The sequence below is a fragment of the Coregonus clupeaformis genome, chromosome 4 (assembly GCF_020615455.1).
Source record: "Coregonus clupeaformis isolate EN_2021a chromosome 4, ASM2061545v1, whole genome shotgun sequence".
In the NCBI taxonomy this organism is placed as follows: domain Eukaryota; kingdom Metazoa; phylum Chordata; class Actinopteri; order Salmoniformes; family Salmonidae; genus Coregonus; species Coregonus clupeaformis.
The window spans coordinates 4,214,013-4,231,903 of NC_059195.1; the positions used below are offsets into that span (position 1 = coordinate 4,214,013).

Below are 17,891 nucleotides of genomic sequence, written 5' to 3' on the forward strand. Positions count from 1 at the left end.
TGGATGTATTTTTATGGTCATATTAGGTCATATTATTACCCCATAACAACAAAAATCATCACAACATGAAGTCGGAAGTTTACATACACTTAGGTTGGAGTCATTAAAACTTTTTTTTTTAACCACTCCACACATTTCTTGTTAACAAACTATAGTTTTGGCAAGTAAGTTAGGACATGTACTTTGTAGTAATTTTTCCAACAATTGTTTACAGACAGATTATTTCACTTATAATTCACTCTATCACAATTCCAGTGGGTCAGAAGTTTACATACACTAAGTTGACTGTGCCTTTAAACAGCTTGGAAAATTCCAGAAAATGATGTAATGGCTTTAGAAGCTTCTGATAGGCTAATTGACATCATTTGAGACAATTGGAGGTGTACCTGTGGATGTATTTCAAGGCCTACCTTAAAACTCAGTGCCTCTTTGCTTGACATCATGGGAAAATCAAAAGAAATCAGCCAAGACCTCAGAAAGAAAATTATAGACCTCCACAAGTCTGGTTCATCCTTGGGAGCAATTTCCAAACACCTGAAGGTACCACATTCATCTGTACAAACAATAGTACGCAAGTATTAACACCATGGGACCACGCAGCCGTCATACCGCTCAGTAAGGAGACGCGATCTGTCTCCTAGAGATGAACGTACTTTGGTGCGAAAAGTGCAAATCAATCCCAGAACAACAGCAAAGGACCTTGTGAAGATGCTGGAGGAAACAGGTACAAAAGTATCGATATCCACAGTAAAACGAGTCCTATATCGACATAACCTGAAAGACCGCTCAGCAAGGAAGAAGCCACTGCTCCAAAACCGCCATAAAAAAGCCAGACTTCGGTTTTCAACTCCACATGGGAACAAAGATCGTACTTTTGGGAGAAATGTCCTCTGGTCTGATGAAACAAAAATAGAACTGTTTAGCCATAATGACCATTGTTATGTTTGGAGGAAAAAGGGGGATGTTTGCAAGCCGAAGAACACCATCCCAACCGTGAAGCACGGGGGTGGCAGCATCATGCTGTGGGGGTGCTTTGTTGCAGGAGGGACTGGTGCACTTCACAAAATAGATGTCATCATGGGGAAGGAAAATTATGTGGATATATTGAAGCAACATCTCAAGACATCATTCAGGAAGTTAAAGCTTGGTCGCAAATGGGTCTTCCAAATGGACAATGACCCCAAGCACACTTCCAAAGTTGTGGCAAAATGGCTTAAGGACAACAAAGTCAAGGTATTGGAGTGGCCGTCACAAATCCCTGACCTCAATCCTATAGAACATTTGTGGGCAGAACTGAGAAAGCGTGTGCAAGCAAGGAGGCCTACAAACCTGACTCAGTTACACCAGCTCTGTCAGGAGGAATGGGCCAAAATTCACCCAACTTATTGTGGGAAGCTTGTGGAAGGCTACCCGAAATGTTTGACCCAAGTTAAACAATTTAAAGGCTACCAAATACTAATTGAGTGTATGTAAACTTCTGACCCACTGGGAATGTGATGAAAGAAATAAAAGCTGAAATAATTCATTTTCTCTACCATTATTCTGACATTTCACATTCTTAAAATAAAGTGGTGATCCTAACTGACCTAAGACAGGGAATTTTTACTAGGATTAAATGTCAGGAATTGTAAAAAACAGAGTTTAAATGTATTTGGGTAAGGTGTATGTAAACTTCTGACTTCAACTGTAGCTCCATAAATGTAATGGTTTTCTTTGTTACAGATCTACAAATACTCATGTAGCATCAATATGCACGTTTTATCTCTTTGGAGCTCAGCTGGATATATTTTTATGTTTGTTTTTCAATGCTGTTTTACCGTCTTTCTCTAGACTACTCCTCCGTCGTCACGCCCAATTCAGCAGCCCCCGGTGACCCGGCAACAACCAGAGGTGTCTCCCAAGAAAGAAACGGGTGAGTTCAATAGGTCATGGTCTAGACCAGGACTCCCCAGCCCTGTGTCTGGAAAGCTACCCTCCTGTAGGTTTTTACTCCAACCCCAGTTGTAAATAATCTGATTCAGTTTATCAACCAGCTAATTATTGGAATCAGGTGCACTAGATCAGGGTTGGAGTGGAAACCTACAGGACGGTAGCGCTCCAGGAACAGAGTTGGAACAGCCCTTGTCTAGACATGACAGACTGTTGTATGGGTTTGCAAGACCACGAGTCACATTGGTTGACTATTGTAGATGTGTTGGTAGGACTTTATAATAATATTAATATAAGATAAGATGTACTTTATTGTCCATTAATTTACAGAACAGAAATGTGTCTTTATGCACAAACCCCAAGCATAATTTATATGATTTGTGTTAATGATTTGTGTAACATGCGTAAGTATAAATGATCTATTATTGGCTTGTAAAAAGTTATTATAAAGTGTTACCAATGTGTTACATGCATCTGTATTATATAGTGGCTTGCTAAAGTATCCCCCCCCCCCCTCCTCCTATTTTGTTGCCTTACAACCTGGTTTGTATAATTTAATTTACACAACATGCCTACCACTTTGAAGATTAAAAATATTGGTTATTGTGAAACAAGAAATAAGACAACAAAACAGAGAACTTGAGCGTGCATAACTATTCATCCCCCCAAAGTCAATACTTTGTAGAGCAACCTTTTGCAGCAATTATAGCTGCAAGTCTCTTGGGGTATGTCTCTATAAGCTTGGCACATCTAGCCTCTGGGATTTTTGCCCATTCTTCAAGGCAAAACTGCTCCAGCTCCTTCAAGTTGGATGGGTTCCGCTGGTGTACAGCAATCTTTAAGTCATACCACATCAATTACAATTGGATTGAGGTCTGGGCTTTGACTAGGCCATTCCAAGACATGTAAATGTTTCCCCTTAAATCACTTGAGTGTTGCTTTAGCAGTATGCTTAGGGTCATTGTCCTGCTGGAGGGTGAACCGCCGTCCCAGTCTCAAATCTCTGGAAGACTGAAACAGGTTTCCCTCAAGAATTTCCCTGTATTTAGCGTCATCCAGCATTCCTTAAATTCTGACCAGTTTCCCAGTCCCTGCCGATGGAAAAACATCCCCACAGCATGATGCTGCCACCACCATGCTTCACTGTGGGGATGGTGTTCTCAGGGGGATGAGAGGTCTTGGGTGTGCGCCAGACATAGCATTTTCCTTAATGGCCAAAAAGCTCAATTTTAGTCTCATCTGACCAGAGTACCTTCTTCCATATATTTGGGGAGTCTCCCACATGCCTTTTGGTGAACACCAAATGTGTTTGCTTACTTTTTTCTTCAAGTAATGGCATTTTTCCTGGCCACTCTTCCATAAAGCCCAGCTCTGTGGCGTGTACGGCTTAAAGTGGTCCTATGGACAGATACTTCAATCTCCGCTGTGGAGCTTTGCAGCTCCTTCAGGGTTATCTTTGGTCTCTTTGTTGCCTCTGATGAATGCCCTCCTTGCCTGGTCTGTGAGTTTTGGTGGGCGGGTTTGTTGTGGTGCCATATTCTTTCAATTTTTTAATAATGGATTTAATGGTGCTCCGTGGGATGTTCAAAGTTTCAGATATTTTTTATAACCCAACCCTGATCTGTACTTCTCCACAACTTTGTCCCTGACCTGTTTGGAGAGCTCCTTGGTCTTCATGGTGCCGCTTGCTTGGTGGTGCCCCTTGCTTAGTGGTGTTGCAGACTCTGGGGCCTTTCAGAACAGGTGTAGATATACTGAGATCATGTGACACATAGATTGCACACAGGTGGACTGACTTTAACTAATTATGTGACTTCTGAAGGTAATTGGTTGCACCAGATCTTATTTAGGGGCTTCATAGCAAAGGGGGTGAATACATATGCACGCACCACTTTTCCGTTATTTATTGTTTTGACATTTTTGTCCATTACATGAAATCCAAATAAAAATCTATTTAAATTACAGGTTGTAATGCAACAAAATAGGGGGATGAATACTTTGCAAGGCGCTGTATTTTCATGTAGTAACAGTGGCCAGTTGATAATGATTTACATGGACCACATTTTTTGACAAGATTTTATGAGAAAGGTTCATGGTTACCATACCATATGCAAGCTATGTGATGACAAATTATTTTCATGATTTAGGTAGACTACTGGTTATTTTCAGTGGTGAAAAGTACTGAAGTAAAAATATTTAAAGTACTACTTAAGTAGTTTTTTGGGGTATCTGTTTATTTTTTCTATTTTTGACAACTTTTACTTTTACTTCACTACATTCCTAATGAAAATAATGTACTTTTTACTCCATACATTTTCCCTGACACGAAAAGTACATTTTGAATGCTTAGCAGGACAGAAAATGGTCCAATTCACACACTTATCAAGAGAACAACCCTGGTCATCCCTACTGCCTCTGATCTGGCAGACTCCCTAAACACCAATGCTTCATTTGTAAATGATGTCTCAGTGTTGGAGTGTGGCCCTGGCTCTCAGTAAATAAATAAAAAACAAGAAAATTGTGCCGTCTGGTTTGCTTAATGTAAGGACTTTAAATTATGAATACGTTTACTTTTACTTTTGATACTTAAGTATATTTAAAACAACATATTTTTAGACTTTTACTCAATTAGTATTTTACTGGGTGACTTTCACTTTAATTTAGTCATTTTCTGTTAAGGTATCTTTACTTTTACTGAAGTATGACAATAGGGTACTTTTTCCACCACTGGTTATTTTAAATTGCATTACCCATTTAAGGGATACCCTATTAAATTCAATGCAAATACATATCCATCACAAATATTACAAACTTACCCAAACCGTGAACTGATATGAGACATACAGTACCTTTAGAAAGTATTCATACTCCTTGACTTATTCCACATTTTGTTGTTACAGCCTAAATTAAAAATGGATTAAATATATTGTTTTTTCTCACCCATCTACACACAATACCCCTTAATGTCAAAGTGTAATATTTTTTGAAATGTTAGCAAATGTATTGAAAATGAATGACAGAAATATAGAATTTACATACGTATTCACACTCCTGAGTCAATAATTTGTAGAAGCATCTTTGGCAGTGATTACAGCTGTGAGTCTTTCTGGGTAAGTCTCTAAGAGCTTAATGGACTACTTTTGCCCGTTATTCTTTTCAAAATTCTTCAAGCTATGTCAAATTGGTTTTTGGTCATTGATAGACCACCATTTCCAGGTCTTGCCATATATTTTCAAGTAGATTTAAGTCAAAACTGTAACTTGGCCATTCAGGAACATTCACTGTTTTCTTGGTAAGCAACTCCAGTGTAGATTTGGCCTTGTGTTTTAGGTTATTGTCCTGCTGAAAGGTGAATTCATCTCCCAGTGTCTGGTAAATTACAAGCATACCCATAACATGATGCAGCCACCACTATACTTGATAATATGGAGAGTGGTACTCAGTAATGTGTTGTATTGGAATTGCCCCAAACATAGGGACCACCCATACACAAAAAAAATAATTGTATGCACGCATGACTGTAAGTCGCTTTGGATAAAAGCGTCTGCTAAATGGCATATTATTATTATTATTATAACATGTTGTATTCAGGACAAAAAGTGAATTGCTTTGCCACATTTTTGCAGTATTACTTTAGTGCCTTGCAAACAGGATGCATGTTTTGAGTATATTTTTATTCTGTCCTTTTCACTCTGTCAATTAGGTTAGTATTGTGTAGTAACTACAATGTTGTTGATCCATCCTCAGTTTTCTCCTATCATAGCCATTCAACTCTGTAACTATTTTAAAGTCACCATTGGCCTCATGGGCAAATCCATGAGCGGTTTCCTTCCTCTCCGACAACTGAGTTAGGAAGGACACATATGTCTTTGTATTGACTGGGTGTATTGATGCACCATCCAAAGTATAACTAATAGCTTCACCATGCTCAAAGGGATCTCCAATGTGTGCTTTTTTATTTTTACCAATTTACCAATAGGTGCCCTTCTTTGTGAGGCATTGGAAAACCTCCCTGGTCTTTGTGGTTGAATCTGTGTTTGAAATTCACTGCTCGACTGAGGGAGCTTACAGATAATTGTACACTACATGACCAAAAGTATGTGGACACCTGCTCATCGAACATCTCATTCCAAAATCATGGGTATTTATATGGAGTTGGTCCCCCCTTTGCTGCTATAACAGCCGCCACTCCTCTGGGAAGGCTTTCCACTAGATGTTGGAACATTGCTGCGGGGACTTGCTTCCATTCAGCCACAAGAGCATTAGTGAAGTCGGGCATTGATGTTGGGCGATTAGGCCTGGCTCGCAGTTGGTGTTCCAATTCATACCAAATGATTTCGATGGGGTTGAGGTCAGGGCTGTGTGTAGGCCAGTCAAGTTCTTCCACACCGATCTCGACAAACCATTTCTGTATGGACCTCACTTTGTGCACGGGGGCATTGTCATGCTGAAACAGGAAAGGGCCTTCCCCAAACTGTTGTCACAAAGTTGGAAGCACAGAATCGTCTAGAATGTCATTGTATGCTGTAGCGTTAAGATTTCCCTTCACTGGAACTAAGGGGCCTCGCCCGAACCATAAAAAACAGCCCCAGACCATTATTCCTCCTCCACCAAACTTTACAGTTGGCACTATGCATTGGGCCAGGTAGCGTTCTCCTGGCATCCGCCAAACCCAGTTTTGTCCGTTGGGCTGCCAGATGGTGAAGCGTGATTCATCACTCCAGAGAACGCGTTTCCACTGCTCCAGAGTCTAATGGTGGCGAGCTTCACACCACTCCAGCCAACGCTTTGCATTGCGCATGGTGATCTTAGGCTTGTGTGCGGCTGCTCGGCCATGGAAACCCATTTCATTAAGCTCCCGACGAACAGTTCTTGTGCTGAAGTTGCTTCCAAAGGCAGTTTGGAACTATGTAGTGAGAGTGTTGCAATCGAGGACAGATGATTTTTACGCGCTACATGCTTCACACTCAGCGATCCCTTTCTGTGAGCTTGTGTGGCCTACCACTTCGCGGCTGAGCCATTGTTGCTCCTAGACGTTTCCACTTCACAATAACAGCACTTACAGTGCAGCTCTAGCAGGACAGAAATTTGACCAACTGACTTTTTGGAAAGGTGGCATCCTATGACGTGCCATGTTGAAAGTCACTGAGCTCTTCAGTAAGACCATTCTACTGGCAATGTTTCGCTATGGAGATTGCATGGCTGTGTGCTCGATTTTATGCACCTGTCAGCAATGGGTGTGGCTGAAATAGCCGAATCCTCTAATTTGAAGGGGTGTCCACATACCTTTGTATATATAGTGTATGTGTGGGGTACAGAGATGGGGTAGTCATTCAAAAATTATGTTAAATACTATTGCACACAGAGTGAGACCAAGCAATGTATTATGTTAAGCAAATCTTTACTCCTGAACTTATTTAGGCTTGCCATAACAAAGGGGTTGAATACTTATTCACGACATTTCAGCTTTTCATAAAAAATATTTTTGTAAACATTTCTAAAAACAAAGTTCCATTTTGACATTCAAATCAAATCAAATCAAATTTTATTGGTCACATGCGCCGAATAAAACAGGTGCAGACATTACAGGGAAATGCTTACTTACAGCCCTTAACCAACAGTGCATTTATTTTTAACAAAAAAAGTTTTTAAAAAACAACAACAAAAAAAGTGTTGAGGAAAAAAAAAAAGAGCAGAAGTAAAATAAAGTGACAGTAGGGAGGCTATATATACAGGGGGGTACCGTTGCAGAGTCAATGTGCGGGGGCACCGGCTAGTTGAGGTAGTTGAGGTAATATGTACATGTGGGTAGAGTTAAAGTGACTATGCATAAATAATTAACAGAGTAGCAGCAGCGTAAAAAGGATGGGGTGGGGGGGGCAGTGCAAATAGTCCGGGTAGCCATGATTAGCTGTTCAGGAGTCTTATGGCTTGGGGGTAGATGCTGTTGAGAAGTCTTTTGGACCTAGACTTGGCACTCCGGTACCGCTTGCCGTGCGGTAGCAGAGAGAACAGTCTATGACTAGGGTGGCTGGAGTCTTTGACAATTTTGAGGGCCTTCCTCTGACACCGCCTGGTATAGAGGTCCTGGATGGCAGGAAGCTTGGCCCCAGTGAAGTACTGGGCCGTACGCACTACCCTCTGTAGTGCCTTGCGGTTGGAGGCCAAGCAGTTGCCATACCAGGCGGTGATGCAACCAGTCAGGATGCTCTCGATGGTGCAGCTGTAGAATTTTTTGAGGATCTGAGGACCCATGCCAAATCTTTTCAGTCTCATGAGGGGGAATAGGCTTTGTCGTGCCCTCTTCACTACTGTCTTGGTGTGTTTGGACCATGATAGTTCGTTGGTGATGTGGACACCAAGGAACTTGAAGCTCTCAACCTGTTCCACTACAGCCCCGTCGATGAGACATTATGGGGTATTGTGTGTAGGCCAGTGACAAGACATCTCAATTTAATCCATTTTAAATTCAGGCTTTAACACAACAAAATGTGTTTTTGACGTTATTGCAGTAGTGGTATTTAAACAATAATTTACTCCGGAGGATTAACTTTCCTGAGTGAAGCCAATCAGGTTTACATTGACTGCATTTAGACCTTTAGACCACACTAGAAATGTGACAAGTGAGTGTTGGTGCCAATTGTGTTGGTCACCTAAACTGAAGAATTGAGACACAATTTTAATTCACTTCCTTGCCCCTGTCCAATCAATAAACAACAATAAAACTAGCTTTGCCAACTATTGGTGCCATTTTTTTTTTCTCAGACCACAATTGGTACTGTAGTTCAAGCCACAGCAATGCACATTGATATGTGTACCAAGAAATAGTGTAAAAGAAAGTGTCTTACTTCTTCTTGGATTCTGTTCAGTCAATGTCGCGGGCCGGTTTACTGTGGAGTCCAAGTCTGCTGCTCCAGGACTGCAACAGGACAACTGCGGTGTCATCTCAATAGTCTGAAATGGCCAGTTGCGATTGTAGCATGTAAATCTTGGTGAATGCTTACCACAGCTACACCTGTCTGGCAGCGAAACAGTTCATTCAGCCTCATTTACTGCCTTTTTAAAAAACATAGCTGTTATGGCTGACTTGCTTAAACAAGTGTTGTTTCTACTGAAATGTAAGATGTACAAACTATGGCATAAGGGAACAATGAGCGTATAAGAGGCAATCAGTAATTTCGATTAAGACATTAATCAGCGAGCTAAGACGGACGTAGTCAATATAACTATTTGTTCAGCACTTTTGAAATGTACAGTGACATAATTCAGAACATGGGCTGTTCTTACAGTATTCTCCCTGTACACCAAGTCAGAATCGTAGGGTAAATAAAGGGGGCATATCAGCAGACAATGAAAGCTCTTACAATATTTGATGATGACATTTCCGTAAAACAGGCTACATGTGCACCACCAAGTCAGAACAGTAGGCTAAGTTATGAGGGGGAAAGGTACCAAATTATTAGGGTGAGGCACATGGGCTACTAACAGCTTACTACACAACATACACTTAGTATTACTTTCTTAGCTACAGTATACATATCTCCCTGGCATATTAAATAATTTATGCAGCAGCAAACAATACATTTTTGGACTCACCTTGTTGTGCTGTGCTCACTTGAACAGGAAGGTGGCGCGGCTGTCTTTCTTGCGGGCAAATTATGCCATCAAACTTTGTCATCAAAGTCTGGCATTCTCTGGATTTAAGGTGCTTTTAAGACAACTGGGAACTCTGAAAAAAACAAGGTTGAATCATGATGTCAGTGATCTTCAGGTCGGAGCTCTAGAAAGAGGCCCGAGTTCCCGACTTGGAGTTCCGAGTTGGATTCCGAGTTGGATGACTCGATTTGCTCCGGTCTTGGTCTTGAATCGGTCTCGCTTTAGGTGGTCTCGAACACAACATTAGAAAAAAATTGATTACCTTTTTTACCAGGAATTTACATTAGTGGAGATTGAAGAAAACGGACACGGAGAAGAAGTCACTTCAGATTATTGAGATGCACCCACAAAGTGTCGGACTCGGATGCTCTCACTCTGGACTGCAGGATATGCCATACTGCATGTTGCATTGGCATGCAATGGATTGCATATGTATCTGGACTTGTAAGTGATTGGCACTGTGGGTAGAACTTATTTTTTATAGATGCTTCATTACCTTTCCCCAAACTATAAGGTGTCATCTTCAACTGTTTTACTACGTTGCACAACAACAGTCCCGTGTAGCTCAGTTGGTAGAGCATGGCGTTTGCAACGCCAGGGTTGTGGGTTCGATTCCCATGGGGGGCCAGTATGAAAATGTATGCACTCACTAACTGTAAGTCGCTCTGGATAAGAGCGTCTGCTTAAATGTAACTGTCTCTTTGCTTTGTGTTGAAAATGTCATAGTTGACACTTGTAGGTTTTGGGATATCTATAGGGGCTATCCAAATTAAGTGTTTACCAATTTAAAGTGCCTGCTTGGTTGGTGGAATGATGGGATGAGGACTAGGCCAAACATGGATTTACGGAAACGATGTGCATGCAGGTGTGGAATTTTGACTCCGTCCAGAAGGTTATGACCATATCCTCCAAGGCTTCTCGACAACCTATAAATTACAGTCGGTAGTCAGGACACAAGGATGCTCTGGCCAACAAACGAGAAAGCCATTTCCTGCCGGTATAGTGGGGGAGGAAATGTAGGTTTAGGATAAGGATGCAACCATTCATTATTTTTGAAGAGGTAATAACTTTTGCCTTTCTTTCTCTCAATCTTTCTTTTGTTTTCCAGGCCCGGGTGTATCTAGAGGAGAGAAGGGTGACAGAGGAGAGAAAGGAGACAGAGGTCCTTTCGGTCCAAAGGGAGATTCTGGGTCTGAGTCGGGCACACGAGGAGAAGCACGTGGAGAGAAGGTGCAGACTTTTTGATTAATTTTAAATAAACAAATACATGACACATTCATACAGTGTACTAGTTAAAATTCCATGAAACAACATGGTTGGTCTAAAACTTCTATAAAAAAAACATTACGGTGTGAACAAGATGACATACCAAAATGTCTATTCATTTTCTATTTAAAAGCTTCATATGCTCTAGGTGCATTAGAACCTGTGTTCAATATCCATATATTGAAGTGAATACAGGATATACACTGAGTGTACAAAACATATTTCGATGACATGGACTGACTAGGTGAATCCAGGTGAAAGCTATGATCCCTTATTGATGTCACTTGTTAAATCCACTTAAATCAGTGTAGAGGAAGGGGAGGAGACAGGTTAAATAAGGGTTTTTAAGCATTGAGAAAATTGAGACATGGATTGTGTATGTGTACCATTGAGGGTGAATGGGCAAGACAAAATATTTAAGTGCCTTTGAATGGGATAGCGCACCGTTTTGTGTCAAGAACTGCAATACTGCTGGGTTTTTCACACTCAACAGTTTTTCATGTGTATCAAGAATGGTGCACCACCCAATGGACATCCAGCCATCTTGACACAACTGTGGGAAGCATTGGAGTCAACATGGGACAGCGTCCTTGTGGAACGCTTTGGACACCTTGTAGAGTCCATTCCCCAATGAATTGAGGCTGTTCTAAGGGCAAAAAGGGAGGGGGAGGGTGCAAGTCAATATTAAGATGGGGTTCCTAATGTTTGGTGAATGTGTTATTTCTTAAGCACTTATTCTCAATTCACAATGTCACAACACTTGCTAGTGTGGAAGGATGCTTTTTGAAAGAACTCATACAGGGCCCAGGTGAAGCCTGCACCCATAAATCTTATTGCTTGCAAACACGCCACAATTGTTTGGTCATATACATAGATACTAACATGTTCTTTGTGTTTTTTCCTGCAGGGAGTGCCTGGAGAAAAGGGAATGAAGGTATGTTCAAATGATCTATTATTGTCACCTTGTTGTGGTCCCAAATACTGTTGAATGCTCCCTCAGGTTTATTATTTATTGTCTGGACGAAGACCTTAAGTTCGAAACGTTGCACAATAAAACTGCACGGGCCTTCAACAGAAAGCAGGTATCGGCCTTTATTTTTTAAAATGTATCTATCTTTCTGACTTTACTTTTTGTACCCTGCACCTGCAAGTTACTGGATGTGTGTGTACACTACTTCTAAACATGTGGTCCAAATAACCACATAATAACGAATGGCACTCCAATTGTCTTGTTCATGTGCTGGTCTTTTGTATTTTATAATCAGTCTCCCCCATACCTTTTTATATAGCCTCATTATAATCAGTCAATGCATTTTGATCAAGATGGAGTGACTTTGAATGAAGCACTCGCCTACCCTTGTACTTAAATCTCTTGCTCAGATTAGTGTGGACTCTACGACCTACTGTTGAAGGGAGGATTTTATGGATATGTCAAAGCCTTTGTGTTCAGTTCCTTTTTAACTCGGTCATCCATTGAATCAATTGGAAGTAAAATTGTCTTTCTTCACCTCCTGAACTGCGACAAATTATGCCAACTCCCACCATTATCATCTTCTTTATTCTCTTAATTTAAAGTCACATTTATATCTGGTATGTGTAGCATGATGTACTAATTACTGTACCCATATTGTTATGTACAACACAACCAGTTTTATTATAAAAAGTTGTTCCTGAAGCTAACATAATGGTTTCCCATCTCCATACCAAGACGGTATTCTTTAGAAACAATGATGATGTATAACTTTTTAATGACTTTTTGATTGTCCTTTTGTCTCCGTAGGGAAAAGCAGGCTTTGGATACCCTGGGTCGAAGGGCGACCCCGGCCCCGCTGGTCCCCCCGGACCACCCGGCTCCCCGGGGCCCGCGGCAGAGGTGGTATCACGTGGCGACGGCTCCGTGATTCAGACGGTTGCAGGTCCCAGAGGACTAGCTGGAACTCCGGGACCCGCAGGCCCTGAGGGACCCGCAGGAGCCGACGGAGAGCCTGTGAGTTGCCTACCCTGCCCTTCCTCCTCCATACCACCAGAGGGCAAACAATAAGAAAGTTATTCAGTCAGCTGTGATTTGATTCTCCACATTTCTCCCAATGCACTTGCACACTCCCATCATGGATTTAAAAGCATTGGATTGGGGTAAACATTGGCTCGAGGGAGTTTCCACCATTGTTAAATCCATTAGAGGGAGTGTGCAAGTGGGCACTTCGGGAGAAGGATTGAGAATCGGAATGTACAGTAGGATGATTTAAGCCTTATGAGTAATCCTATATCTGTGCCTATGGGCCACTTCTACCTGGAATAGTGCTTAGCTTTTATGGCCAATTGCAACTAACAGGCAGAACTTAATTATTTTGTGACACATTTTAGACCAGGATATTTTATTTTCCCCTCTTGATAATAAATAGCCATACTTTATTAGACAAGTTGTAATTCATGGATTGCATAAATTGGAAAATAAAAAGTAATGAGTGTACTAACATGAGTTTTCCGTTCATATAACCTGTGCGGGTGATCTTAGTGCGTATTGATGGTTTAACGAGAGATCACCTGGAGATAAAACGGTGGTCAACAATGGTTGCAATTCACCCGTCGTTTTAAATCCTTTCCTTTTTGATCAGTGTAGTAGGCCATCCTTTTAATTTTTTTGTATTTGTCTCTTCTTCACAGGGTGATCCTGGTGAAGATGGATCTCAAGTAAGTTGACAACTTATTCAATGTACTTTGAACATTACCATGTAATGGATAACTAGTGGTGCAGTGATGATGGTTTGCCTTAAAGGTGCTACACATAGGATTTATTTTAAATATTTTGCATTGTAATTTCAATGTCCTTAATATATCTGCAGTAATAGTGGAATGATAGTGTTTCAGAGTATTACTTACCCGCCTGTGTTGTGATTAGCTGTGATATTCGCTTATTGATTTCTCCCACCAGAGTGGCTTCTGTTGTCAAAATGGGAAAGCTGTTTTGACTTTGTGGTTTGTGTTATCTAGTGGAAATCGGGTCAAGTGGCCAATGTAGAAATCACTCTGTAATTTCCTGGTTGCTAAAGTCCTACACTGTTCGCTCAATTTCAATGTATGTTACAAAACAAGCACTGAATAGTGTAGGGAATCATTGTCCCATCTAAAGCGCTGTGAAATATATTTTCAATAACCAAAAATATTGTTTTTTACAGTTTCTTACCGAAAGTAAAAGGCTCAAGCGCGAGTCTCCGCCATATTACGGGGAAATGGGATGCGGGGAGAGATTTGTTTTGAATGCAGCCTAGTGCTATTACAATTCACCTAGCTTCCACATAGGGGAGAAATTCTGGAGCTGTGTTTGAATACTCATACTAACTGCACTAACAGTACTATTGTGATGTAAATGTAGTATGTAGTATGCTTATTGGTCATAGTATGGATATAGTTAGTATGCCAAAACTTCCCGGATGTCGTACTAAATTCGCCAAAATACGAAGTGTACAAGCAGTGGACACTATTTCCGTAGTTTTAGGGCCCATAATGCAATTCTTCAGAAAATGGGCGTGGCTTCACAACGTTTTCAGATTTTGAAGAAAATGGTAGAAAATATTCAGCCGAAGTCCGACGAGAGCGGATACAAATTCATTGCTTTAACTAATTATAACAAATGTTAAGAAAATGTTGACCAATGTAATAAAGTAATTACTTTTCAAATAAGTTACGTGACAATTTGTTAGTTACGCTAAACTTACGAACCACATAGCATATCATTACAGCAGTATGTACCAGTATGTTAGCTAGCTACCTATCTTTAGTTGGCTACTAATACATCGTCGAACTTGCCAATATATTAACTATATGCTATCTAACTAACTACCCAGCGTTTATTGACTTGATTATTCACGTCATTCTTCGCTTAGCTAAGTGGTATAGTTGTTGTGCGTTCTCAATGGGCATTGTTAATTCTGGCTATCTACTACGATTTCAGAGCACTCTCGTCTGAGTGTGCCAGAGCGCAGAATAACTGATGAATTTACGAACGCTCAACACCCGTTGAATATGGCTGGTGTCAGTAAACGTCCTCAAAAAAGCGTAATTGCCAGCAGCACAGTTAGTCACCAACGCTCTGGATAACATGAAAACAGCCTAACCAGCTCTGCTAGGACGAGTAAAATGTTCAGAGTGAGGTGTTCTCTCATTTTTGTCTGGGAGTATAGTAGCTAGCAAGTTAGCCAGTTAGCTTGGGTGCTTAACTGCTGTTGTGAGGTCAGAACACAGTGTGCGCTCTGAACGCTTCGAATTTACGAACGGACAATCTGACGACGCTCTGAATTTACGAGAGCACTCTGGCACTCCAGATTGAATTTACGAACACACCCGAAATCGTAAGATGTCTAGCTAGTAATTTGTTATGCTAACAAGCTAGCAATAGGTTGCATAGCAACAGCATCAACTTCCGGTAGACAGGCGAATTTATAGTACGCTCAACTGAAAGGAGACCGTTTGTTTACAGTATACTAAAATTAATTAATAGTATATAGTATATACTCATTAAGTATGTAGTATATTAGTATGGGTATTCGAACACAGCTTAGGTGTAGCATCTTTAATTGCCAGTACTTGTATTTCTCAAGATACTAGTCTGCTCTCTGCTCTGTCTCTTACCCAGGGCCCTGTTGGACCGCCAGGCTTCCCTGGAACACCAGGAGACTCCGGTCTCAAAGGAGAGAAGGTACTATATGCTGTCATGTCATGACATTGTTGTATTGAGAAGCTGGCATCATGTAGCTTCGTCCCAGATCTGTTTATTCTGTATAGCCAACTCTTATGGTTGTTTGGCAAGACACTGAACAAAGGAGTTAGCAAGAAAAGACAAACAGATCTCGGACCAGGCTAGACATTATCCACCTGTCGTCAGTTGCAGTCTGTTATCTGTGGATTGCCTGCCTCAATGAGTCAAAGACCAGTGTCAGTAATAGCCAGTGCCATGAGTGGGGGATCAATCCAGTTCAACAAAAGTCAAAGAAGACTTATTGATTGAAACGTTTCGAACGCTGCTTCAGATCTTGTGTAATAAACCACATGACCATATTGAGATGTACCCCTTGTTTGTGTCTCAAGTTGCACCCAATTCCCTTTATAGGGCGCTACTTGGGCTCTAGTCAAAAGTAGTGCACTATGAAGGGAATAGGCTGATATTCATCACGCAGCCCATGCCTAGGTCATTCAATACAAGTTTATTTGTCCCCTTAGGGCAATTACTAGCTAATCACTAATGCAGTCAGTCGTTCATTTGTGTCTGCTCCACAGGGTGACCGTGGTGAGGGCCAGCCGGGCCCCAGTGGACCTCCAGGGCCCCCCGGACCCCCAGCAGCATCCAGACACGACCGGCCGGTGAGTCCACATTGACCTCAGTCATTTGAGCCAAAGGCCTAGTTATGTATTTTCTACAACCACTTGCAGCTAGCAAAGTACCCTGAAACCACCAGAACAGGGTTGTTGATACCAAACATTTTCAGTTGAGATCAACAAATCATATTTTAGCTAAATTCTTTCAGATGGGAAGAAGGGGTCAAGAGAGCTACAGTAGTTGTGGAGCACATGACTTCTATGATGTGTCTGAGCTATTTCACCTTCTTTGTTTCAGACCTTTGTGGACATGGAAGGCTCTGGGTTCCCTGACTTGGAGACTCTTCGGGTAGGTACACTTTTCTTCTCCATAAGCAAAAGGGCCATAGATTGCCTCGTCATCCCACACTGGTTCAGGTGCAGTTGTTAGGGGTGTAGGGTGAAGTTTCCCCTAGACGCTGATCTTGGGTCAGTTTAGCATTTTCCTGACTAATGGTTAAGATTAGGATTGGGGGAAGGGAAGCTGATCCTAGATCTGCACCTAGGGGAAACTTAATCTCGGTGCGTTGTTAGGGCTCCACTACACCTGTATAAACAACCCCAAACTCAGTACAGATTGTTTTATGTATTCGCCTGATCAAACATCCAACTCAAGGAGCGCACAGCGTCCTACCTCAAATTGGAACGCGACTTGAGCTGTGAAATGCATTTGAAGGAATTTGGAAAGGCCTTGATTTACTTACCCGATGTCAAGCTGAAAGCATTCCTTGCTTTATTTGGTCACAAGCTATGATTTGATTTGATACAATATGTTCCTTTTAAGATATGTTGTCCTTTACAAACTAGGGTTCATGGACGTCCATCAGCAGTTTACTCTGACAAAAATGTATTGATTTATTTACTTTTATTTTACTAAATTGACTGAGAATTGTACATTATTTTTTGCAGCAACAAACTGGGAGAACAGTTGCAGGGGGAGGAGAGGAGTTGAATGGGCTAACATGATTTATGATGTATTCTCTGTGTATTTTCTGGGGTGATAGGGACTGCCTGGTTTGCCTGGCCCTCCTGGACCCCCCGGGGCCCCAGGTCCCGCCGTTGCTGGGACAGGGCTCTCTCGCTCGTTTGGCCCCCAAGGTCCCCCAGGACAAGATGGTGCCCCTGGTCAACCGGTAGGTCCTCAGGAGATGCACCCTTCTCTCCATTTGTTTGCCTTTCATGTAACAAACCACAGTGGAACCATAATAGTCATAAGTGTTTCATTGTGTTTCTATCCATGATTATTTGTAATGGATGTACTGTGCTTTATCATAATGTCAGAGGGAAGGTGACCTATGTGCATTGATCTATATTTTACAAATATTTTTTATTAATATACTGTAACTAACAATCAATTGACTCACCACACCGCTGATACACTGTGCAAAGTGGAATGATTATGATGATGATTAAGTTAATAAACATAATATTAAGTCCTAAACTTGTGCTTTTTAGGGGTTACCCGGCCCACCTGGTACTGATGGTCGAACAGGAGTTGCAGGGGCCAGGGGAGAGAAGGTGACTGAAAAAACACAAATTATTCTAATGATCAAGCTCTTTCCATCTCTTCATCATGGCTTTTTGTGTCATTACCAAATGGCATCATTGATTGTTTTCTGAAGAGAAGTACCTATGGGACTTGAATGGGATCGCCGGAGGTAGAGTATCTCATGATAAACTGTAGACCA

At 41.4% G+C, this 17,891-nt stretch overlaps 1 protein-coding gene across 5 annotated transcripts in view; it reads left to right on the plus strand.

Moving 5' to 3' along the window:
• The window catches only part of LOC121550843 (collagen alpha-1(XVIII) chain), a 185,118-nt gene that overhangs the window by 123,016 nt on the left and 44,211 nt on the right, over window positions 1-17,891 (plus strand). For all 5 annotated transcript variants that reach the window (XM_045209797.1, XM_045209798.1, XM_045209793.1 and 2 more), the window contains 10 exons: window positions 1,831-1,912; window positions 10,694-10,815; window positions 11,759-11,785; window positions 12,632-12,838; window positions 13,516-13,542; window positions 15,485-15,547; window positions 16,126-16,209; window positions 16,463-16,513; window positions 17,208-17,336; window positions 17,659-17,721. In XM_045209797.1, the coding sequence (XP_045065732.1) occupies window positions 1,831-1,912; window positions 10,694-10,815; window positions 11,759-11,785; window positions 12,632-12,838; window positions 13,516-13,542; window positions 15,485-15,547; window positions 16,126-16,209; window positions 16,463-16,513; window positions 17,208-17,336; window positions 17,659-17,721 (855 nt within the window). The remainder of the gene's footprint in view (window positions 1-1,830; window positions 1,913-10,693; window positions 10,816-11,758; window positions 11,786-12,631; window positions 12,839-13,515; window positions 13,543-15,484; window positions 15,548-16,125; window positions 16,210-16,462; window positions 16,514-17,207; window positions 17,337-17,658; window positions 17,722-17,891) is intronic.